The sequence below is a fragment of the Lampetra planeri genome, chromosome 17, assembly GCF_965212315.1.
Source record: "Lampetra planeri chromosome 17, kcLamPlan1.2.h2, whole genome shotgun sequence".
In the NCBI taxonomy this organism is placed as follows: domain Eukaryota; kingdom Metazoa; phylum Chordata; class Hyperoartia; order Petromyzontiformes; family Petromyzontidae; genus Lampetra; species Lampetra planeri.
In genome coordinates this window covers 10,740,221-10,766,216 of record NC_136123.1, presented here as the reverse complement: position 1 = coordinate 10,766,216, position 25,996 = coordinate 10,740,221, and the positions used below count along the sequence as shown (strand labels likewise).

The following is a 25,996-nucleotide window of genomic DNA, read 5'->3' as shown; positions in this document are numbered from 1 at the left end:
ATTGGCATTGCTGCTGCATTGGCATTGCTGCTGCATTGGCATTGCTGCTGCATTGGCATTGCTGCTGCATTGGCATTGCTGCTGCATTGGCATTGCTGCTGCATTGGCATTGCTGCTGCATTGGCATTGCTGCTGCATTGGCATTGCTGCTGCATTGGCATTGCTGCTGCATTGGCATTGCTGCTGCATTGGCATTGCTGCTCCGCCCATGCTGCTGGTGCTGCTGATCCACTTGGGCTACGACCATCTCCAAACCTTAATAAGCAGTTTGCCTTGGGAGGCTAAGCCCTTTTCCTGATGAAGACTGCTTGTGATGCGATCGAAACGTTTTGATATTTTTATTCACTTTATTTTCATTACTATTTTTTCTATCTACGTGACTTTACTGAAAGAACCAAAGAATATGAATTCCCGCAGTCACGAAAGTTTTAAGTAAAAATATAATGCCCATTGCTAAATGGCCACCACTAATGTATAGTTGTGCCCACTTCTGTATTATATTTACATTTAAAAATAGTAATTAAAATAATTTCCCCCAAAAAAGCCAAAAACCTGGTAGTTAAGATGATGCAAAATTGCATTGCACCGATGGATGTTTGGTATGTGCGCCGTGATGCTAGGACATGGGGGCATTCACAGCAACGGTGACTACGTTTGAAAAGACACAGCCCTAGTGAACCTCAATTCTTGTATTTGAGCCAAGATCACCAAAGAAAGTAGGTGTCTTGGGATCGAGTGGAAATGTCATGCGCTCGGAACTGAGTAATGGCAACTTATTGAATTTGACAAAAGTAGGGAGACACCTTTCAAGCAGGCTTCCATTCCTGCCTTTCAGGAGTTCGTGTATTATTCCTTATGTGAATATTTGTTGCAGCAATAAAATATGGTGAGATGTTCCCAGCACCTAACCAAACTTGGAGTTCACATTTGAGTACATTCGCTGGTTAACATGCAGCACGAAAAAAACCTACATTATGAATAAATGGTTTCTGCATACACGTGGTGTTTTAATGTCGTTTAGCATAATTAGGACCCCTTTCCAGCCTGAATTGTTATGTTACAGCCTGTCGGGTCTTCCATCTCAGCCTGTGAAGGTTTTGTCATAACCCTGCTTCAAATAATACACATGCCAAAGCTCTAGCTACGGAAGACATGCATCACAGTGAATATAATAAAAAATCCATGCTTCGCAGTGAATATAATTCACATAAGGGGTGTATGACAAAACGGCTTGCTTGGGCTTATTCGTAGCAGCTCATGCAAGATTTAATTCACCGTTTTATTTTTGATGGGTCATTAGGCATATATAGCATTTTGAGATAGACAACCGCAGTTGCATTTAAGTGACTCAATATATGCAAATGCTTTTCGTAAATCCTTACCCTTATGTACATGTATGTTTCCCCCAAGTAACGATATGTCTTTTGGAAACACTGGAAAATACTGTGGTTGGGTCGTAGGGGGGGGAGGGAGAACGGGTGGGTGAGGTCACATGTTCTAGGCATGTTATGAGATTATATCATGGGACCGTTTTGCCAATATCAAAGTATTAAAATAAGAATAGGTTTTACCCTTTCTGGAAATGAAGCAGGTGTTAAGATCTTGTGCTGTTCGCCTTTTGGCGTTCTCCAGTCTGACACTGGTGAGACGAGGCTATAGAGAAGGCTGTCTCTGGTGTAGGTCAATCAGTTTCAAAGGCAATGCGTATATTATCAGAGCATGATTGTTTGAATGCATGTTCACCACACGTACGTGTGGTTAATACAGACCTGATTCCTTTCAAGATGTATCTCTTTGGTGTTTGAACATCTTAACTCCTGTTTTATTGTCAGAAAGGGTAAAACATATTCTTATTGTAATGTTTGTGATTATCAAGTAATGTCCATGCGTGTAAAGTAAATGGCTAATCCAGCCAAAGTGTTGCTACGTGACCATAAATAACAACAGTGCATGGTTAAAAGTGTTTGTGGGATGAGGCTGGAGTTTATATTGAGGCACTGAGCGCCCGACGAGAAATGCAACCTGCCACCCAACTGACGTGGTGGTGGTGGGTGTGTGCTTCTCTTAGCTGCCGTGCGATAGTAGCGCCTGAATGCTGCAGCCTCGACGACGATGTTGTGGGCTCAGCGATCCACAGAACACAATGGTCTAACTCCTGCAATGTAGTACTGATTTGCTCGACTTCGGCTCGGTAATGGCCTGTCAACCTTCCATTGTGAATGTAACTCTTAAATTTCCATAATAGAGGTGTTTTGGTTAGATCGCATAAATATAAATGTGTCGTTAAACCCGCCACCACCCGACACAGCCAATTAGAAAGGTTTGTCATGTATAAAAAAACATGCCATTTCGTCCCTAGTACAGCATACCGATGTTTTGGAGAGTAAACCCACAACATTTACAATTATTTTTTTTATCTTAATTTTCCCAAAACTGTATATAATTGTATATGTGAAAACATGGTAGCCTCTAATATTTTGGCAGCGTCTCATCTTTAAGGTTGCTGAAACTCTGTGTGCAAGCCCACATTTCAAGCAGTAAACTCGAGCATGTATGTAATTAGAAGTCGCGTTTATTTTTTCGATTTTGTTTGCCAGTGACTGCTTGTGCATGAAGTGGATTTGTGCCATTATTATTCAGGTTTTCAAGGTTTGCTTAGAACTGCACGCACTCACACGATGACGAAAAATAATAATTATAATGTACGAATGGTATCAAACACGGTCTCATCCTCTGCATTGGTGTGAAAAGTTCACGGTGCTGTATGAAAAATGCAGGCATGCCTCGACGCAGACCAGTGTGCCGTGGTATTTTCGAATTGATCCACAGAACATACGGGCAAATGATATTATAAGCAACAGACACGTAGACCCACGCACACCAACGTAAAACAATTAGACATTGAAATAAAGACAGTTGACAGAGACAGACATCCAAATAAAGGAGGCCCTCGATTAACTAAAGGGATGCGTTCTCCAAAAAAACAGGCGTAAAACGAATTTCCGTAAATCAGAAATGGCTTTTCTTATTACTTTAATCTAAAAATATACACCTATATCACTTTTCAAGATACGAAAAATGTACTAAAGAACATAAATATTAAAACTATTGAATAAATAATTGAATACTAAAATAATTCCCCTTTTCAGGGAACTCACCAAAAGATTGGCATGTTTGACTCACTGGATAGGTGATGTGGAGGCGTTACTATGGCACTGCAGGGATATTCCATAACACTGTCACTATTTATATTTTAACTGCTAAAAAGGTAATAAAATAAATAGTTCGTTACTGTGGCAGATGGATGACGCAGCCTCCGGGGTGGCTCTCGTTTGATGATCTTGTGGCACGTGCCGTAGTGAAATTTCGTTAACGCTGAAATTCGATTTCGTTGATCGAAAAGTATCTGTAATTTGTCAATTGTGTTAACGCGAAATTTCGTAAACCCAACAATTCGTAAATCGAGGGATACCTGTACCCTGAAATGGATGGGAGGAACAGATGGCCATTCTAACAATTACCAATTATACGCACAGACAGCCAAACACACACAACAAGAACCGCTATTTGCCAAGTGGTGGTGACGTCACCACAGCGCTTGTGCCAGGCGATGTGCACTTTAAAGCCACACACGTGCATTGCCTGACACACACACATACCACACAAAACACACAACTCCCCTCTCTTAGTTCATTGCAAGAGTCCGTGTGTCGCGTGTGGAGGAGTTAAACCCTGAAGTCTCACACTTCTGTGAGTCTTGACGAGGCCTGGGGAACACGTCGTGATCAAGGGGGAGAGAACAACACACGGGGATGGTGGGAACACCACATTTCCAGGACGGCGCAAAGTCTGCCTGTAGCGCCGTGTATCGCTTGAGAAAGAGACACGCGCACACACACACATCATCATGATCATAAGCCATGATCAATGCACCGCCTGATGGAGGGCTCGCGGCGAATGTTTGTTTCGGTTCGGTGTGCCGAGAGGACCGAGCAAGCTCGAGGATGTGCCGTGGAATAAAAGAGGGTCGAGAATCTCTGCCATAGGCTACTGAACCGAAAATATTTGCTCATGAATTAACCAGCTTAAAAAAAGAAACATACAGTGCGCAGTGCATTAACCACTGTTTGGTCAAGGATTGTGACGTGTGCATGTGTTTTGTCTCACTGAAAATCAAATGCTACGAAGGGACATTACAAACGGGTTGTTGTCACCGATCTATTCCGGCAGCTTAGTCGCACTTTTTGAAGTATGGGATTCAACCGGATAAAAGTACCACATTTTTTGTGGTACTTACGTTCTAAGATTGTTGTTATTATTGGTAGGAACCATAAAATGTAAGGTGTGTGTGTGCGCTGTTTTACAGCACATTATTGCTTGCACCTTTAATGTAGGCCATCTCTATCTTGTGTAACACGTTTATATAAAACATTTAAACAAATGTAATGACTCTTAGGTAAAGGTTAAACATTGCTTTAATTTGGTGTGCATATATTGAATGCATTTTACAAGATAATGCATAATGCAATACATTTAACATTGCAACACAATATAGAAAGAGTTAAATGTAATTTCAGGAGTGAGTCACAAATGGAAATAGCATACGCACGTTGTGTATACAGTCATCGACTTGTGAACAGAAAGTATATCTCAGTAACATACCAGATGAACACGAGTCACCTGCTGGTCTAATGTTTGACATTTCACAGCTGCAGCTGCAAAGTTCTGTATATTCCATTGACCTCTGCACGCACACTCCCGTCACCACATCCTCAGTGTGATCCAGACTGGAATCGAAGACTTGCTCTCCTTGGGGAAGTATTTTTGATTCTCTCATGAACTGAGTTTGTCCGGTCTATAATCTCTGAGGCGTGGTAGTTGTACAGATCCATGTCTGGATGGTGCTGCTGTGCTGCATGTCCTCGGAGGGACTAACGTCACCACATTGGATGGGGCAATAAGAAAGTTATTCTGCAAATAAACGAGGAATCCATGGAAAAATATTCTGCCAACCCAGGCCACTTTGCAATGGCGCTCAAAACTCGTCGCCTTCCAGTCTGCGATCTGCACTTACGGAAAATTGGCCCAGAAGATATATGCCGACCCCAGAGGCATTGGGTTGGAGTTTGGACGAGGGAAGCAAGCCTTGGCTTCCAGTCTGGATCACACTGCCCCGTGGCTTCCAAAGCATGCAACGTACTCGTGAAGTGTGGGTGTGTAAAAGCGAGAGATGGCGTGGTGACTGGAGTGTGCATTCGGAGATGAGTCACTGGAAATTTACGTAACTTTGAAGCTGCATCTGTGAAACCGCAAATGTTTGAGCAGAAAGTGACTAATTTTCACATGCTATGTTACTGAGAGATACTTTATGTTGACACTGCGCGTGTATGCTATTGCCTTCTGCGACTCGCCGTCCTCTCTTGTTACATTTAACTGTCTCGACATTGTGTTGCAATGTTGAAACGTGTTGCATAATGCGCTATCTTGTGAACTGCCTTGGATAAAATGGAAGTGTTGTGGATCAAATGAAATCGATGTTTAATCTCTATCTAAATTTGTCATCACTTTGTTTCATGTAAAATATAACAAATAAAATATTCGTGGCATTAGGTGGCCTACTTCGATTTAAAGCTTTCGTGACTGCAGGGATTCATCTTCTTGGTCCTGTCGGTAAAGTCAAACGTCGTGAGAATTATTTTATTATGTTTTATTTTTATTATTTTATTACTTCCCTTCTACGTGACTTTACCGAAAGAACCAAGAAGATAGGTGGCCTACATTCAGGTAAAACATAATAACGTGTCTTACCAAAACTTACAATTTTAGACCATCATGTTTTATAAACTAGCAGACTATTTTAGCTAACAACCACCCATTAACCTGTGCTCCATATCCAGGGCTGAAGTTGTCATTAGGGCCAATGACTTTCATGTCATCACACATCATCATTGCTTCTTCAAAATTACAAGACTTACACTGCCAACACCTGATATTATTTATCCACTCTTTCGGTATCCCATATCCGAATTCAAGTCTTCCCCTTGAATGCAACTGCGATGCTTTTCCTGGTAACCTGCTGTCTCTATTTTGTCCACTTGCTCCACGCGTCATGATCATGTCTACCATCTTCCTCTTGCTTTCTATTCTGAGCGTCTCAAGTTGCTTACTCTGACTTGGATGAAATCACGATCATATTCTCACCAGTTCAAAAAAGATGGAAGGGAACTCAAATGAATACTCCACATTCACCTGAACTCAAACGCCAGAAGTCTCCATTCAAATACAAAAACCCTCTGCTGGTAAAGTTGTGAGAACCACAATCATGGCCACTACCATGTATTACGATAAATGTATGAACTACTACTTAAGGGGCCGTCCATAAATGACGTCACGCACCTAGGGGGGGGGGGGGGTGGTCAGACATTTGCGCAGCTTTAAATAAATATAGACAACACGTTCTACTTAATTAAATAGACTTTTAAATAAATGTTTTCTCCTACAACATCAGAGTGCAGCGCCACATTAAAAACGCACTATAATGACAATAGTTTAAAGCGATTTGAAGTATGTTTTTTTTGGGGGGGGGGGGCAGAGCTTTGTGACGTCATATTTGAGGGGGGGGGGTCTGACTTTTGTGACGCCATGTGACGAGGGGGGGGGGGTCAAAAATCGTCCAAAATCGCGTGACGTTATTTATGGATGGCCCCTAATCCAGTCTGTTCTGCTATAATGCCACGTGTTTTCATGAAGCGAATTGGATATAACGCGATGAATGTATTAGGGAACACTTTTTTTTATAATGCGTAGATACCATGTCGCACGAGTAGGAATAAGCAGTTGTACAGCTGCCTCGGCATAGCATCGCACAAGGCGGGATGCTGCTGGATGCTTCTAGATGTCATCCATGCGCCTCACACTTTGTTCAGCCTGCATGCGCATCTCACGTATGAACGGGGACTGTGCTTTACCCTATATTATTTATTATAACGAGATTTTTCCAAAACGTGGTGTTCTTTGAGAACGCAACTACCGCGTTATAGGAGAACAGACTTAGTTTGTATCCAGTCATAATCCTGAGGAAGAAAGGTAAAGTATATTGACCTCCTATGAGGGCGTGGACTCGTAGCTGGTGCCATCTTGCATTCATTAAGTCGGTTTCCCTGAAGGCCAGGGGAAGGCTGATGTAATCAATACAAAATGAGCTAATTAAAGAAGCCCCTGCAGGCTGCCCAGTTGTGTTTGTTGTCCCCTACTCTCTGAAGTGTAGTTGTGTACTTGGTTACTAAGCTATTGCTATTTAAGGTAACTGAATGTGGTACTAGAATGGCTGCAATATGAAACTTAAACGAGTGGTGGCCAGGCTCTGCCACGGGGATCATTGGTGGTAGATACTAAAATATAGTCCCGCTTTATTTACACGCCTGACTGAACCCCCCCCCCCCCCCACCTTATGCAAATGTCACTCAATGCCCTCTTTTCTCTCTCCGTTTTCTTCTGCTGTCACCTCCGGTCCCTGATTTAGCACTACTAAGCTTCCGGTTTCAAATATGGGTAGGCACTTTGGCACGAACGAAAGAATAAGTCTGCGAAGTATGGAGGCATTATAGATGACTGAGCCAAATTTAGCCAATGGCTGCCAATGGCAAGCAATGGCAGGCAATTACCAACCAATGTAAATTGTCGATTCCATAATTGTTGCATGTGAATTGTTGCATCAATTACAAACAAGCACAACACCTGCAACCGATGCTCGGACCCATGCTCGCATCAACACTGAAACCCATGCACAGACCCATGCTCGACCCCATGCTTGTATGTGTCTGTGTACGTACAGTGTGCCTGTGTGTATTTGGTGTGTGCGTGTATACGTACGTTTAATTTGTGCATGTGTGTGTGTGCATTCTTGTGTGTATTTTAACGCGTCGTGTGTGTGCATGTATTTGTGTGTGTCGGTACATATGCATATTGAAGCTCTTTCGCACCGTAGATAGCCAACTGTGCTAATCAGAGGTGCGTCTGTGTATATCTTCGTGAGTAATTGTGTGTCTGCTTGTGTGCTTGTGTGTGGGGAGTGGCAGCGTGGCGGTTAGCTCGCTTGCGCTACCAACCCGGCGGCCCGAGTTCGATTCCTGCTCACAACCAACACCAGTGACAATTATCTGGACCTGTCCTGGGCCTCCCCTGGGTCAACTCAGCCTCAAATTAGTACATGGTGAGATGTGTAAACACCACCACTAGAGAGATAAAGGCGGTCGGGCGTGGTGTTGGCCACCCACCTCCAAATGTGCCATGCCGGCTTCCATAGGCGCTCGAGCAGCACTTACCCCAACCTACCAATGCGTAGATTCAAGCATGGCTTCGAGGACAGGTTGAAGCTTCAAACATGGCTTTGAGCGTGGGCTAGAGCATGAGGTTGAGCATGGGATCAAACATGGGGTTGAATGAGCGTGGGTTCAATTGAAATTACATCTGTGCGTTTATGTATTCATGACGCGTAGGTCAGCGAAGGACCGTTTGCACCAAACGTGTGCGACCTCTTGCGACAGCATTTGCGTAAACTGCTTCTTGATGCCATACAACGGCGTCTCGAGTGATTTGTTTGATCCATGGATCACAGGGGGGGGGGGGGGGGATGTGGGAGCGATCACGGGGGGCGGCACCATTCTTTTGAGGGTCGCGGTCTACTCCGAAAGTCGACCGCCAACTGAAGTGTGGAAGTTTGCTGGATTCACGATTGCCACTCTCCATTCTTGTTCAAGAACTCCTCATATGGGCCAAGACACATGTCACATTATCATAATTTATTTTCTAATATGTCACAAGTTAGTTGACTTTACAGTGCCCATGATTTAAGCAGGGATTTCAAGCGTGGTGTATTGACTAAAAATACAAATCTAAAAGTTGAATATTTTAGGGTAAAATATTCAGAAACGATAGTTAAAGTGAAGAGGCACTACAAACAAACGTGCGTGGAAATAAAACGTAATTATTCACTATGATGGCAAGAATTAACACCCTTTTGCCAATCCATTGCTGGTTAAAGGCCTCTCTCTGCATGTCATAATTTTGTTTTGGTGGTAGTTTGACCACGGTTTGCTACGCTGATCATTGCAGATTTACCAGCTTAATTTTGTTCATAGCACATTCACTTATATGAACAATAAAAGCCCTAGGTGTAAACATTTGATGAGTGTAATTCAAAACACTACCAATATTGGTAAGATCTGAACAAGGAACCAATTAACTTGTTGAAAACGTACTTGTTTCTCATAGCCATTTTAACATTGGCACTTCTGAGGTGTGAATGTTACTCAGGCTTTCACCTACATGTCACTGAATCCATACACTAACTACTTTGGCCAGCTGGAACGAAACCATGATACACTGGTCTCACTTGGGATAAGACTAGCTCTGGCCCAAGCAAGGTCAGATGCAGGACTAATGACACGGTCATTGCATTGAATTTCTTCTTTCACACCATATGTAGCCAACCGTACTAATCGGAGGTGAATGTGAAGTCAGTCAGTACACTTTGAGAACGCAGCATCACCGTGTCACCTACATTGTGTGTGCTGTTCAATGTGTGTGTTGTCAGTGGCATAGCTCAGCTATTGCAGTGGAAAAAAACCTGGACTATCCTGAACTGCGCCAGACTGGCCCAGCACCCCACTGGCGTGGCTCACTCTTACAGTGGAAAAGAGGTATAGGCTGGAACAGTATCAATCCATGCATGTGGTGGCCAGATGTGAACTCCCTCGCCTGGAATGCAGGAGGTCGTGGGTTCTATCCCGACCCCGATGCCTGTTGTATATTTGGAGATTGCATGTTCTCCGCGTAGTCGCGTGGATGTTTCTCTGGGTGATCCGGTTTTTCTCTCCACATTTAGAAACATGCATTGAGAATATTTGGCGCCATAAATTCCACGTGATAAGCCGCTTCATTGAGCTATCATTTGTGGCCAGGTCGCTTCTGAAAAAGAGCTATATAGCTGAGTGGGCTTCATCTGGTAAAATACAAATAGTTTATTTCTATAGTTCAATGTGAACCATCGAACAGGAAAGAGGATTTATCGACATTTTACAGATTTTCTCAACATAGCAAAGTAGTCTTGGGTTTTGAGGATTTACCTGTGGAGTTCAGAAACTAGTGAGTGTTACCACCTCTGGACAGATGAGGCCAGGGTCCAGTCTTGTGGCCACACATTTATTTAATATATATGTTCCAATGTTCCGGAATGGCCCTGGCGGAAAGCGCTGCAGTGGTACGTTATGTCTGTATGTAGAATTTCTTTCGCACTGTACGTAGCCAACTGTGCTAATCGGAGGTGCGGGGGGAAGGATAAAAAAATGTATGACTTCAACAAGAATGAAATATTTAACCGCGTCGTCCTTTAGCGCGAGCACTGTGAGTGAACGGCTCTGGTCTCTCAGTCTGCACCACGTCGGCGCTGCCACGTGCTGTCTCTCTCTCTCTGCCACACGCCACTCAGCACTAATTGGCCTACGGTCAGGGCCCATGATGCAGAGGGTGGGGCGTGCACATGTGAGCTGTGGGTGGAGCCCCAGTGTCACTTCTGCTGGCGTCATGACTGTTCAGTCCAAATTAAATTGTTCTTTTAAAGGGTTTTAAAAGGGGCTCTTATTTTAGTGCCTCGTAAGATACACTGTGCCACACTCCCTGTCAAGTCACTGCATTCCAGATATTCGATAATGCTCATTCATGCCAAAAAGAACATCTACATGGCATTAGTATAGCCTATTGTGTGCGTCACTGTCATTGCCCGAATTCTAAAAGTGTAAGTCATAAAATTACCTTATGTAACCAGTCGCTTTTGTCTTGTTTGCAAAATAAATGTTGAAAACAAATAACATCTGTTGTAGTCAGGGTGAATGGTACTATGGCAAAGTGCTTGACCCCTATTCGGAATGATTCAATTTTTCATTCAAGTTGAGGTTGTCAACTAGGCCTTTAATCCATTTAAAACGGGTTCCTGCAATGCGAATATTGAATTTCCATTACCCATCTGAGCACACAAGCACTCTGACTTTTTACTTGTCTGAACTGTGAAAATGAATAATGCAAACGTTTCATGTAAAATGTGAACAACCCGTGCACTAAAAATACCAATCGTAGTGTCCCAAGCCAGGAGAGCTGAGATATCATTGATTCGCTATTGAAAAGGACACTTGAGAAAAATGTGACATGTAATACACATAACGGCAGATTTTATTGTTTGTCCCATCGTTCGGCACCATTTGGGTGTCCTCAACTTCAGTATAATATCAATCCACTCTTCTAAAAGTCCCGCGAATGCAGTGTTCTCGTCTGCAGTGACGTATGCTAGTTGCTGAGGTGATGGCAGCTCGGTGGAATAGAATTTTTTTCACGCTACGGAATTCCTTTCTATTTGGCGAAAGCGCGCAGTCCAGATGGAGAACTTAACCGAGGTCTCTGTTCACAGAGTGAAAGAGCAGGGTGCCTAGTTTTAACTCAAGACATTGAACAAATAAGTCTGTGATGTCAAGCTCTAAAAATAGAACGGTCATTATCACAGGGGTGGCTTTTCATGTTGGCGTGGAGCCATGCAACTGAACTTTTTGCCGATGAATTAACAACGCTGAGGGTTTGCTTGACCAGACGTGTTGTCGTGGTTACACGGGCTCATTTTTGAGCCAAACTGAGCTCTTTTCGGAGCAAAGAGAGGTGGGCGAATGTGTTGCCGCAAAAAGCTGTTAGCATTCGGCAATATCGCCTGTGCGAAGGTTCTACAGGTGTTTGTCGGTGAAATGTGCTCATTTTATTCGCGTTGCTGAAAGTAGAATACATATTTCACTTCAAGAGACCATTCAGACTAAGAGATGCGTGTCAAATAATTTAAGTGGAAGGGCTGTTTTGGCAGCAAAGTATCTTGGTAAATTCCCTCAAGTCCTTGCAGCCAAGACTGCAAGTATGGACTTTTCGTGAGGCAGTCCAGTGTCTGATTACCAATGAGTCATTTGGCTTAAGAATGAACCTGGACAAGCACTAACTCCCACTCTACACCTCTAAATGCAATATGAAATGCACTTGAACGTTGTAAAGGATCAGTTGTAGTTTAGAGAATACATTTTTATAGGTTTGAATAATATCAGCTTCCTTACAGAATGTTTGATTAAAGATATAATGCATACAGATGTAAGGGTCATTACGGTTATAGCTGCATTACATAATGCCGTATTGTGAAGGGGCGTATCTGGGGTAAAGGTTAAGGTCGATGTCAGTCGAGAAGCTCCGGGAACCATCCCAAAAGATCTAGTAGGTTCTAGAAAGCGAATGTGGCCAGAGGTGAAGCTTGACCACGCCAGGCAGATATAAGGAGCACCGCACCAGCGCTTCGGGGCTGTTAGCATGGGGTCTGAGTCCTGGTTGCGTCGCTGCTCGCCATCATCTTCGTCTTCGACCACGTGGCTGTTCTTCTGTAAGACCCGCTCCGTCTTCGCCGCTACGCTCGTCAACCAGCCAGCGTAGCGCAGGACAGAGAGGGGCTGCGTATTTAGAGCAGCCTGGGTGTAGTCGCGTTACGAAGTGTATCGCCCTGTGTGCTCTTAATAAATAAGAAGCCTTCTACTAGACGTGTGTTGAAAGTCGCTGACTACACATACATACATGTCCCAATGTCTAGATTAAAAAGCATTTGATTTATACAATAGTTCACAAGGTACGCATCTGCAGACTAAAAAGAAAACCAAAAGCAGATGTTGGCGATGAGAATCGTCAAAGCAGACCTTGGAGGTCAGGTATCAGATGTGCAAACGCCGTTGAGATGTAGCAGAATAAAGGAATTAATAGCGAGGTGTGGTTACATGACTGAAATAGGCCAGTACGACGTCTTAACCTTGACCTCTGAGCCCAAGATGGTGTGCAGGGTGTGGGATTAGCGTGATGTACATGTTACCCACACCACCACACTGGGTCCTACTCATTTGAGGCTGAGTTTACTAAAGTCAGGTCCAGTAAGGCTCCCATACCAAATTGCACTTGTACGGTGCCTAGTAGCTAGGAACCAAACCTAAATCACTTTGAGTGAAACACATTGTGCTATAACCACCGTGCAGATGCTACCCACGCATTACAATAACTGTCGCTTGCCACTGAGTGGCAGTGACAACATTCTGGTGATTGTGCCAGACTAGGTACACTTTTAGCTCAAGTGATGTGTTGAAAGCTCCCTGACAAGTCACAGGACAGATCTAGTTGTTATGGGTTCCGACGGTAGTTTTATGCCAACTGCCCAGCAGCGTCTTTCATGAGCCTCCAGAACAGAGGCCAACCTTGACATTCTGGTACAAGTCATAGGTAAGTTGACTCAGCTCCAAATCGTTCTGTACCATCTCAGGCTATCTCTATAGCATGCCCACCGATTGTTGCAGAGGTTTACGATTTGAATCCAGCTGCTGTTCTGGTTATTCCTACGGCTAACAACAATAATAATGATGATAATATGCCCCATCTGTTTCACAGTGGGCATTAACTATCCCCTGACGTCATTCGCAAGAGTAGGCCACTGTGTTGCTTGTGTCAGGGTCCAAATTCGAAAATTACCTACAAATGACTGCATTGAATTCTGCACAGCAACCGTAATCCCCGACTGGTAGACTAATGCCCCAGGTCACTCTTGCAAATTAGACTATCCTGGTCTCTTGAGTTCTCACCTGGTGAAATAAAATGCGCTCGAAACTGGAGGATGTCTAATGAGGTCTAGATTGGGTATCCAATGCAACTGTAACAGCTGCAATGGTCGCAGTCCTGAACCTTACGTATTCCCCCCTCGGCATGAGGAGGAGGCGGGGGGGAAGTTAAAAACCAACATCAACTGTAAATGATGATCACATTTAGACATGCTACTTTCTACAGCTAGCTGAGGGACGAGGCGATTGTGATTTTGAATATGGATGCCCACTCCCACAGTGGAGAACGGCAGATGCATACCGTGTCAACCGTTACGGTTTTACCTATATTCTTGTACAGGGAAATTGAGTTTTCAGGTCCATACGGCGTACAGCCGTTTCAATACGGGCAAACAAAAATGGCGTCTTTGTTTGTGTTTCTCCCTTGTGATGGGACTTTGTAGGATGAACGTTGAGATTTATAAGAGCACGGGCTGACCTGTAAGTTCTGAATTAGTCTGTAATAAGGTAGGCACTGATAAGGGGTTGACAGGTATGCAGATACATCTTACAGATGGCAAGCTGATAGTCAGCTCCAGAGTAGGTCATGGTGTCAAATATATGAAGTTGCATTCGCTATTCTACAACGAATAAGTCCAGCAGATATTCCTGCTTGGATCCCACGCGTACCCATGATGTTATGTCGACGCACTTATTGTTCATTGTTGTAGTGCCGATCTGGTTCATGAATTCAAATTACTCCTGCCCAAGTGCTACTATCATAAATCACTCGAGCATTAAAGTTAACCCATGAGTGACTATCCCAGGAGACAATTTTCAACAACACCTGGTGGAGGCAAACACCACCACTTCATCTCCTCCCGTCGATAGGAAGGTAATCCCACAATAACTTGGGACTATGCCTCTCTAAATAAAATTAACGCCAACCGCTTGCATGTTCCGAGATTCATCGTTGGACGGGAACCCACCCTGCAAGTTGCAGACGTCTTGGATATGGGAAAGGGTTAATGCTTGTGCAACTAAAGAGGAAAAGGTGGATATGTCACGATGCAAATACGATATGGCCCCCAGTGCACCACTTGGGACTGTGCGAGGGAGAGTCTCCTAATTAGCAAGGCGGCATTGCCATCACAGCTCTAAAGAGTGTGGTTGAACTACTTTTTTATGGTGCATCTGGGTGATTCTGTCGTTAAAGATGATAAATGATGATGTATGGCAGCATTGTCTTGGTGCGTAATTATGTTTTTTGTCTACAAAGTGTGTCAGTGATCAACAAGCTTTGAGTGGTGCCCATTTCCCTTAACGGCCCTGCGTCGTGTATTAATGACTTCTTGCATACTATTAATAATTTAGTAATTTTCTTATGCAATGATGTTCTTAGAATACAGTTACCATATATTTTTCACAAAATATTTACGGTAACTTTTTTTCACAAAGTAAACTTTTCCGAAAGTAATTTATGGTAAAGCAGCATTTCATAATTTCTTGTTACAGTTTAAATGTTTAAGACGCTTGGTGTTTACGTACAATTAACTGAATAGAATTGTGTAAGAACTATTGACGTTCAGGGTTATTTTGTTGAGAATGAAGTGTTACGTATTTCATATCGTGTGTGTGTGTTCCCCGTTGTGTGTGGGCACTGGTGGTGTAGCAGTTAGTGTGCTGCGCTACGAACCCAGCAACCTGAGTTTGATTCCCGCTCGCGGCCAAATACACCAGTGAAGATTCTCGAAACCGGTGAGGTGTGTAAACATCAGCGTGAGGGAGACAAAGGCGGCTGGGCGTGGTGCTGGCCACTCACCCCGTCCTGTGCTGTTCTGGCCTTCATAGGTGCTTGCTAACAGAAATTAGCTTCTTGCCCTTCCCTCGCACCTTCGATTAGCATGGTTGGCTACGTATGGTGCAAAAAGTTCCCCAAAAGTCTCTTAAGGCTATACAGGGGATCTTTGTCATAGTATTATATTCACATCTTCAAATCTTTAATACATAGATACACAGGTATATCTTGTACGTAACAAAGGTGAGCCATTTTGTGTATGTGGTCAAATGATATAGTGGGCACTCTTGTGGAGCATCGCAATGTACACAGCCCTATGGCAGGGATCATTCTTTCCATAGGGAGACCACCAATGGCTTCCCACAAAGTGGTATATATTTTACCTACCCCAGAAGGGATTATTTTTTTATCTCAGTTGAAAGACAACGCGATGCATAGATCAGTGCATGGAGATATCGTGAAGGAAATAGCCATGCCCCAAATGACTCAAACGCATAGGAGAAAACTGGGCACCTTCATTAATCAGTAGTTTACAATTAAGATTACAAATAAATGAATAATATGCACCTACGATTCCTAATGCGAGGTACAAAGCGAACCCTTCCCCCGCCCCCCCTAATACAGAATAACAATGTGTCGGATGATTAATGAAGTTAACCCTGGTGGAGAACCGAACTGGAACCTTCTGACGGTGAGTTGAATACCACCCGGCTGGGTTGCAGTAAATGGGAATTCTTTTTGTGGGCAGCTGCTATGGCAGAGCAAATGTTAGGCAAGGGCCTCCGGCTACAGTCTCCCGTGCTAAAATGATAACGAGATTGTGGGTGCTCATTTCCATTGCTGAGTGAACAAAACAAACTCCGTGTAAATGTTATTGGCAAGAAGCTGTCTCGTCCCATGTTGTCCTTTTCCACCAAGTGGTGAAAATAAACATCCAGCAGAGAAATCTGCAGAAAGAGTATGCAGGAAACTGTGGAGAGATCACATGGTTGCCAGATCTGGCTCCTGTGTGACCTTCACATGTGAAGCATTATTTCGAGGGAAAACAGTTTCAGAAGTGCTCTTTAAAGCGGCTCTTTCGTGCTAGGCGCGGCGGGCACCACTGCTTTCTCCTTCGCGACGTTTCACCTCCCACATTGGAGGCATCTTCAGGCAGTGCTAATAAATCCTCGCATGTCTCTGTTTAACATACTATATGGAGAAAGTTGTCTTAACTACATTTCTTACTTTTTTTTAAAGCACTTGCCTCAGAATTCTGTTTAAGATTACACGGGGGATTTTTGTATACATGTGTGCCACTGTTTGTGTACAAGTGTGTATGTAACCATGCACATCAAATCCCTCCCCCCCGTACCTCTCTGTGCCTGGGTACCACAACTAATTTTGGCAGAGCGTTATGAGATAATAATGATAAGAATAACAATTCACTAGTGCGTGACAGGTGTCTCCTAACACTTTGGAACTAATTTCCTTCCTTCTCACCACACCTGGGCCACGAAGTGTCCTAGAAAGGCCAACTCCCATGTCAAGCCCAGAGCGACCTCTCTGCTCGACAATCGCCTTTGTGTTACTGCCGACGCCAGGGTTTGGGCTATGCTTTTGCCATTAAACGCGTTTGCATTTGCAAATTGGAAAATGTAATTCAGGGTTATGGCCCCTAAGGAGAGGCAAAGAGAAACACATTTGTATGGGGGGGAGAAAGTTTGCATTTTAATGCGTATATAATTCATTTCTTTAATTTTACATCGCCCTGAAACAGTGCGGAGCTTGGTTCGATTTTTGCTTCGTGTTTTTGGGTTGCATTTGGTTTGAAATATCTCAAATGGCGTTGTGACTGCACCCAGTATAGCGGTGTGTGCTTGATTAAGCATAAGAAGGACATATTTGTCCCATTACAAGTTAATTATTTAGCCCTGGAGCTGCATGTTGTATTAATGTCATCAAAAGTTAATGTGAGCAGGATTTGACGGTCTCAGCAAAGACAGTGGCACATACATACACACATAAACAAAAACAACATCCCCCCCTTCAACTGTTGGGGGCAAATGGCTTTTAGCGAGCACTTATGAAGGAAGGCACAACACGCAAGTTGGTGGGTGGCCAGCACCACCTTTGTATCCCTAGTGATGATGTTTAGACATCACACTCGGTACTCATTTGAGGCTAAGTCGACCTAGGGGAGGCCCAGGACCGATTCAGATAATCGTTATTGGTGTTGGCTGTGAACGGGAATCAAATTCGGATCGCTGGATTCATAGTGCAGCGCGCTAACCATGACGCTACCCCCCCCCAACACACAAAGACACATAAACAGCCATTCTACAGACACAGATAAAGTTCCCCTATTAAGCATAATAGACCATAGTGGAAAGTTCTGTTTGTGAACACCTACTGAGGCCAGCATATGAGGAGTCCGTGTATTCAATATCATACCCAGCCAACGATACCTTTTTAACACCGACTTGTGTGACGTGTTTTCATATGCGATGGGTAGACATAGTTTGATAAGGGGAGGCCCATGCCGTTCCATAAAAGTGAAAGGTAAAGGTGCTGCCCTGCAATTTCTTCCTCATGCCACTGCTGGGGGCGGAAGGGCCTCCACTGGAGGGAGCTCTGGACAGCTCATCTCAAGGGTATTGTTTTGCCTACTCTCCAGTGCCGGCCAGATGGGAGATACCCACACTTTACCCCACCACGCACGACCTGCAGATCGACCTTGGCCAACCCAATTGCCCTGCTGGGTGGACAGGCGGGAGGATAAACAAACCCGCACCGTCGTTTCACCTGCCACACCGGGAAGTTCGATAAGCCACCGTCGCACCGTGTAAGGGGCCGTCCATAAATGACGTCACGTGATTTTGGACGAATTTTAACCCCCCCCCCCCCTTCGTCACGCGGCGTCACAAAAATTCAGACCCCCCCTCAAATATGACGTCACAAAGCTCTGACGCCCCTCCAAAATAAAACATGCTTCATATCGCTTTAAACTATTGTCATTGTAGTGCGTATTTAATGTTGCTCTGCACTCTGATGTTGTTGGAGAAAACATTTATTAAAAAGTATATTTAATTAAGTAGAACGTGTTGTCTACATTTATTTAAAGTTGCGCATTTTGATGTGACGTCAAGTTTCTCAACCCCCCCCACCCCTGACCCCCTCCCTCCTAGATGCGTACAGTCATTTATGGACGGCCCCTCAGGCAAATAATTGAACTTAGGTCATGACCATCATGGGTTGTACGTATACACGTTGAACTTCTTTTGCACCGTACATAACCAACCGTGCAAATCGGAGGTATATGAAGTGCTGGCTAAGTTTTTTTGTGGATATAGTCGAAGCTTACTATCATCCTTTGGAGCCTATCATCCATAAGGCTAAACTGGGGTTCTTGTCATCAGCAAACACTCGAGCAACCCACTGTTTGCACGCACCTATTCACATGTTTGCCACGCGCTAATTTACCTCCATAAACACAAGCGCTCCCCATCTATACACTGATGCTCTCAGATACAAACAGCATACAGAGCAGAAAATAATTACAGTGAAACTCCTGCTATCTGTGACTTCCATTACCCATAGCCCGTAATCGATCCCAGAAAATGCCCATTACCCATGTCCATTTCACAGATAACAGAACTTGCGCGGCCAGATTTGTCTTACTCTTGTTTATCTGCGAGTAGGAGGTGCACCCAGAAGCGGTAACGATGAGCTCTTGATTGATGCAGTTTCCGTGTATTTTACCTGACGGGAACAACTTACCGAGAAGCGGTGCTCAACTCATCCACCAGTGCAGCAATAATTACACTCGTGGTCAACTGTGGATAGTAAACTCATCTTTGGGGAAGCACAGGCCCAGGTCCTGCCTGGAATCAGACCCATGTTCCTGGAGTTATGGCGCAGTGTGCTAGCTTCTATGCAATCACTCTCTAAAATACACACATTCACACGCATTTGTATCGTACGTACACATGCAAGACAACACAGGTTGATTTCCTCCAAAGAGCCGTATAGGCCATAGGAGCAAGTGCTGTCAGCAAGACACCTTGTATGGTTAGCACTGTTCAGGAAGTGCTTATGTGACCAGGCCAATACCTCTGTTCGCGTTTTGTCTTTGCTCACTCCTGATCGCCACACACTTGCATCAGGTTCTGACTGTAAACTGTAGTTGACCTAGTGAAGGGTTGGATCGGGCTCTGAGTAGAATTTTACCTGGTGACGAGGCATGTATGAGAGACACCAGTGCAGCAAGAATCACACTCGGTTGCTTTCGTTGCTCCAGAGTTGATATAAACTCAAAACGTAACTATTTGTATTTTACCAGGTGAGGCCCACTGAGCTATATAGCTCTTTTTCAGAAGCGACCTGGCCACAATTGATAGCTCAACGCATGCAAATTTAGAAGCAAACAAATACTCTACAACGCATGTTTCTAAATGTGGAAGGAAAAAAACCACGGGGAGAGAGAGAGACGTACAAACTCCTAATATTCAGGCGTAATGGTCGGGATCGATTCCACGACCTCCTGTATACCAGGCGAGGTAGTTAACCGTGTTGCCCCTAGGCATATGCAAAAGCCCGGGACGTGTACTTTGTAAGGTTCAGTTGAAATGGGGTCGGACCCAGTTCAAGTTCAGATACCATTTGCCATTGTTGTGTATGGATAGCCGGGAATTGAAATCCAAGTTGCTGAGATTGTAATCGCAATTCGTGAACCACTAGGCCACCTCTCCCACACATACACGCACGCATGAAGGGGCCCCGCGTGGGCCACCCCGCCTCTCTGGGGCTGCCCTGGGTCTCGTGGTTGGTGCTGGGCAGTGGCTGCCCGGTCGTACGTGCATATGTGTGCGTGTTGAACTTCTTTCGCACCATATGTAGACAACCGTGCTAATCGGTGTGCCGTGGTGTCGCTCTCTGCCCTGCCTCCCATGTTTCCCCTGCCTTGCGCGTGGCCTCCCCTTTCCCCACCTTCTTCACTCATGCAGCTCCCCAGGTTTGCGAAGTGTCTTGAGACGCAGTTGGATGTAGCCCATCGAATTGCTTTTTTAACTTAGCCAAGAACGAGAAATGAAATAGGTGACAAAGCCTTCACTGTTGCAGCACCAACTTTTTGGAACATCCTTGTATACTCCCTTAACATCGTACATCCTCCTTCAAAAAATATTCTGAAGCAGAAGATTAGTGCTGGATACAACCACATTTGCCAATGAGATTAGTAACTTTAATACCTACCCGTGTATCGATAGTTACATTTTAATGTGCAATTTTATTGAGGGACTGTGTGTTGTCTTGCTGTGGTCTGGGACAGTGGCTGTTGTTTTGCTGTCTTGCCCAAGCTTGCTTTTCTTGTTGAAAGATCGGCAGGAATTTATGTACTCTTTCAATTTGTACTCATATTATTTATCTATTTTTACGTATTTATTGTTATCGATTTGATTACCTTTTCATATACTTTGCACTCCAATCATTGTTTTTATTGCTTGTTGTAACTTTCTGACCCACCCCCACTGGACATCTGTGAAAAACAGCTTCATAGCTAATCGGATTTTCTCCAGGATGAAATGAAAATGTATTAAAAGTATTGTTGTTGTTGAACAGACGACCCTCTCTTCCCCCACCCACCCCAAACAAACGTTATTTTTATTTTATTATAGAGCGGCGGAATGCAGCTATAAAATTGATGCTGCCGTGATTAATTTTATTTTGGGGGGGGGGAGGGGAAGGGTGGGGAGGAGGGAGGGGCAGATGCAACAGTGTTTTCTAGTCGAGGGTCTGAATCAACATTCATGGGTGTGTAATAAAATGTAATGTGTCTCTAAACGTGTCCTGAGAGGCCTGATTATGCTTGCACAAATGCAGAGATGAACAAAAGATGGTTGTGTGTGTTTCCTCACACAAGTGTTTGTGCGCAAGTGGAGCGGTGGTGCAGTGGTTAAGGCACCGTGCTATGGAAGGCTACGAACCCGGCAACCCACGTTCGATTCCCACTCACGACCAATATCAGTGACGAATATCTGGACCGGTCCTGGTCAACTCAGCCTTGAATAAGAAACCTGGTGCGTTGTGTAAACATCAGCACTGGGGAGACAAAGGCGGCCGGGCGTGGTGACCATTCACCTGACCGTGTGCTGTGCTCGCTAACAGCACTTGCCCCAAGAGTCTTTTAAAGGCTATGTGGGGGATCTTTATCTTATATATACACATATTTTGCACACAATGCTAATTCTTTGCGTGCGAGTCCATGTGAATGTACATCTGTCGACACAAAAAATCGAATACGAGTATAATTAAAACAGAATGAATACAACGTTTACTTGCAAGGATGCGAACACGGATGTTTGGGAAATCGTGACGAAAATATCCTCAATCTGGTCTTGTACATTGTGTGGGTTAGTGGCTAATTAATGAGAACGTACGTGGTGAATGATGCTTTCCTGGCCCTCTTTATCGGGGTGGTGTTAATACTGCACGTGGTGATGCTGAGTCAATGTCAGGGAAGCCCACGACACTTTCAGCTGTCAGGTGCAGCTCACATTACCTATTGCCAGGAAGTGCACCTACGTCACCTGGATTTAAAGCACAATGTGTACACTGCTGCACCCACTGCATTCGACAAGTGCGTACATTGATTCATAGCGATGCCACTAAGGCATGAATGTTTAAATGCAACTTTAAAAACACCCGTTGAAATAAACTTATCTTATGCCTATCGCTGCCTGAACATTCACACAATAAATGCAAAGGGAAAATGCCAACGATAAACATTCCCTGTTACCAATTAGACTGTGGTGGCAAATGTGGGGCGCTGACAATCTACGAAGGCCGGTGTGTCACTTAAGGGTACAATGTTGTCACGATAAACACATAACCGCCTTTGTCTCTCCAGTTTTACATGCCAGTAATGGAAGGAGGAGGGGGGGTGATTGGTATTTAGTGCATGTGTGCTTATTTGTGTGTACATGTATTTATATTCAGCAATGTGTGCACATATGCACGGGGCACATAGATGATGTACATCATTGACTGCGCTTGTGCAGGCGTTCTCAACTTGACCTAAAGGACTCCCAGGACATATTCAGGTCCAACAATGCCACTATCATTGTGCTTGACCAGGAATCCAAACCAGGCAGTAAAGATCAAAGTGAAATGCACTGAACCGAACACTTATTGTCCCCATGCCGGGACACATGTGCACATGACAAAGACCACCCGTATAGCCTTAACAGACCTTTGAGCAAGTGCTGTTGGCAACTGCCTATGAAGGCCGGCACGACACACGAATGGGGTGGGTGACCAACACCACGCCTTTGTCTCCCTAGTAGAGATATTCACTATACCACGTACTCATTTAAGGCTGAGTCAACCTAGAAAAGACCCAGGGCCACTTCAGATATTCATCACTAGTGTTGTCCGTGGGCGGGAATCGAACTCGGCTTGCCGGGTTCGTAGCACGGCGCGCTAACTGCTGCGCCACCACTCCCCACACATGCACGCTCACACGTACGCACGCGTGCGCGCATACGTTCACATGCGCACACACGCACACACGCACACGTGTTCATGACATACGTGTTCACTAATGCACTGAAGCCGATGCACGCTCATGTGCACCCAGCTTGGGCGCACAACCAACTATCCACACCCCACTGCGTGACAAATGGCAGCCCCGCTTCTGTTCTGCATGCCTTGATTTTGCATGCTGATTGTCTGTGCTTCTTTGTGCAGTGTTTTTTTTTCTTCCCTTGGTTGACCGTTTCTCTGCAGTGTCTCATGATCTTGCTTCCCTTCCCTCAACCTCCAACCCCACCACTACCACCACCCATCCTCCCTTCTTCCCACCTCTCTGTATCTAATGTCTAATGTGCACCCCGACCCCCTCGACCTCCTCTTGTCGCCTTCTAGCCCAAATCCGCAACCGTTCTTCCTCTGTGTTTCCTTCGCAGGTGCACGCAGGGACCTCTCGGAAGGCGTGGGAAATATCGTCCTTTAACCGGAGCGTGGGATAAAGAAAGAAAACGGAAAGTACAAACTGACAGCAAAACGAACGCTTCCATTGGTATTGACGCTGAAGGCCGGTGGGCAGAAGGCTTCATTGCACATACACCTCCATCAACAAAGTACTTGGAATTACCATCGAGTCGTTTAATGAGAGACTCAACATGCGACCCAAATGGAGAAACAGGATGCTGCACAACGGTGGAATTAAGAAGAGTCTCATGAAAGCCTAGGGGAACGATGTGTGCTGACAACTAGAATGGTCAGAGGGTGGCACTTCTGATGTAAAGCTGGCGAAACTTTTTTCATTGAACACTGCCACGGAATAAAAGCTCAGAGCGGGTGCTCCTTTTCGTGAACAGCTTTTCAAAGTTTCTGCAGTCGGGCGTGGGTTTTGTTTTATATCATAGAGATATCGGTGTCTTCGAACCTATTACAAAGTTAATGAGCCAAATGGCAAATCGTTTTACTTAAAAATTGAAATCGCGTCTTGGTATTAAAATCAACGTATATTAACGCAACTCTTTTGCAGTCAATGCAAGCAATAGAGGAACGCGCAAAAAAGTTGAACTCTGCTTTTAATAGAAGCGTATAATACTTAAAGCCGGCAGTATGTTTTCCACTGATAAGAAGTTGAAGGAGGAAAGTGTTTTAGGCGGCCTCTCCAGTTTCAAAGTTTGCTGAGCACGACGCGTGGTGCCACTGCAAACCCGACTGAAAGTATAATAGTCATCAAGAAAATAAATTAATAAAACTGAGCCAGACGAATTGGCTGCTAAATACTTCTCTTTGTCCGCGAACGCCACACACATAAATCGCCGGACAGCCACAGACAGAGGCGTCCTCAAGAAAGCCGCCCCCCACCCACCCTTGCCAGCTCGTCGCTGACAGAGAACGAGGAGAGCAGCGAATCCCCGGCCACTGTGGCGGCTGCATGGGGGAACGTGGGCCAGGACGGGGTTGACGGTGGGATCGTAGGACGAGGGGACGTGGAGAGGAGTCGTAGAGTGGGAGCCAGGAGAGTGACGAAGGGGTGGGGAGAAGAAGAAGAAAAGGCGGCGTGTGTTCGTACAGAACAAGTGGTGAGATCCTCGAACTACAGAAGGGGACTATGCTGCGACGGAGGAGGAGACGCTATTTCCTTGATGAGGGCTCGAAGATGGCCAGGGAGCGTGCTTGCAACCAACTCTACGAGTCGTACTACTGCATGAGCCAGCAGTTCCCACTGCTCGTCTTCTTCCTGCTCATCATCTCGGGAACGTGCGTGGCTCTGCTGGCCGTCTTCTTCGCCACCGGACGGGTGAGAGAGGAATCCCACCGCTCGCTCGCTCGCTCCCAACCACCACGCTGCCACAGCTTCACAGCCACCCCAATAAGTAGCTCTCCCAAAGTTAACACAATCCACTGGCAATGACCGCCAATATACTCACAGCATCGAAAAAGTGTGTGTGTGTTGTCTGAAGTACTGGAGGTATGTTTCTATGTCCGGAAAATGTGCACGCACACGAGCATTTGTGAGCCATATTTTTTTGTGAATTAGTTTTCAGAATGCAAGATGGTATATTCATAGAAAAGTGCTGCATAGTTAAACTACTTTGAAGTTCATGAAATTAGTATTATTTTTTACATAAAATTTTAGTGTTGTTCTATTCAGCAATTGTACTATCAGCATTCGGACAGAGTGAATAATTTATTTTTCTTGTAACTGATTACTATACATCTCCCAATTGTGCCTATCGCGTCGAAGAATTAAATGGAAAAAATGACTATTCTACGATTGTCATAGACGGCAGAGCCGTCACCTATGATGGCATATCGGGGAAGGGCCCCAGAAGGAGACACCAACGAAATTATCTTAGTAGTCATTTTTGGAGTCTACAGGGACTCTGGGAGCCAACAACAGATGCAACGTCGTGATCTGCAAAGAGACAGTCCATCGTATGTCGGTCACGTGATACAGAGTACAGTTCATCGTTGTGTATAATGTACCATTTGGAGCTTGAACACACTCTTTTAATTCATTGGTGGGTTTTTTTTTTGGTGCAGCTCTGGGCAACTGGGCTAAGACTGTTACGCTTATGAAACCATCTGTAATCACGGGTCGCCACACACTTGTGATTTGGTTAACGCCTCCCCTCCCCTAATTATATTCCAATCGTGCTCTCTCTGTTGTATCCTGAGACAAATACATTTCCATTTAGATCTCATTTTTGCAAGCATAGGCTTGTCTTGTGGTGGTAAACAGAACCTGGAAAATGAAGTCAAAGAACTAAATCTGCAGTCTCTTCACTAGACCTCTTAGCAACACGAAGTGGCACTCCTTTTGTATGCCCTGCCACAAGTGCACATCACAAGATAACACTATGTAACACGATTTCTGTACCTGGGTAGTAAGTGTTATTTTCTAATTGCTTATGCCTCAAAAGTATATAAAATGGCTATTATTCCCCACGAACTTTGCTTTTGTGATCAGGACTTTACGTGAAGGAATAACACTAATGCACACGTTATCTCATTGAAAATTAAATAGGTAGATTTCAAAATATCAATGTCCTGG

General features: G+C 44.6%; 1 protein-coding gene across 3 annotated transcripts in view; it reads left to right on the top strand.

The window, feature by feature from the left end:
• ADCY2 (adenylate cyclase 2) overlaps window positions 1-25,996 on the top strand; it is a 282,866-nt gene that overhangs the window by 57,130 nt on the left and 199,740 nt on the right. For all 3 annotated transcript variants that reach the window (XM_078602107.1, XM_078602109.1, XM_078602110.1), the window contains exon 2: window positions 23,388-24,739. In XM_078602107.1, coding sequence (XP_078458233.1) covers window positions 24,551-24,739 — 189 coding nt within the window. In that variant the 5' untranslated portion in view covers window positions 23,388-24,550. The remainder of the gene's footprint in view (window positions 1-23,387; window positions 24,740-25,996) is intronic.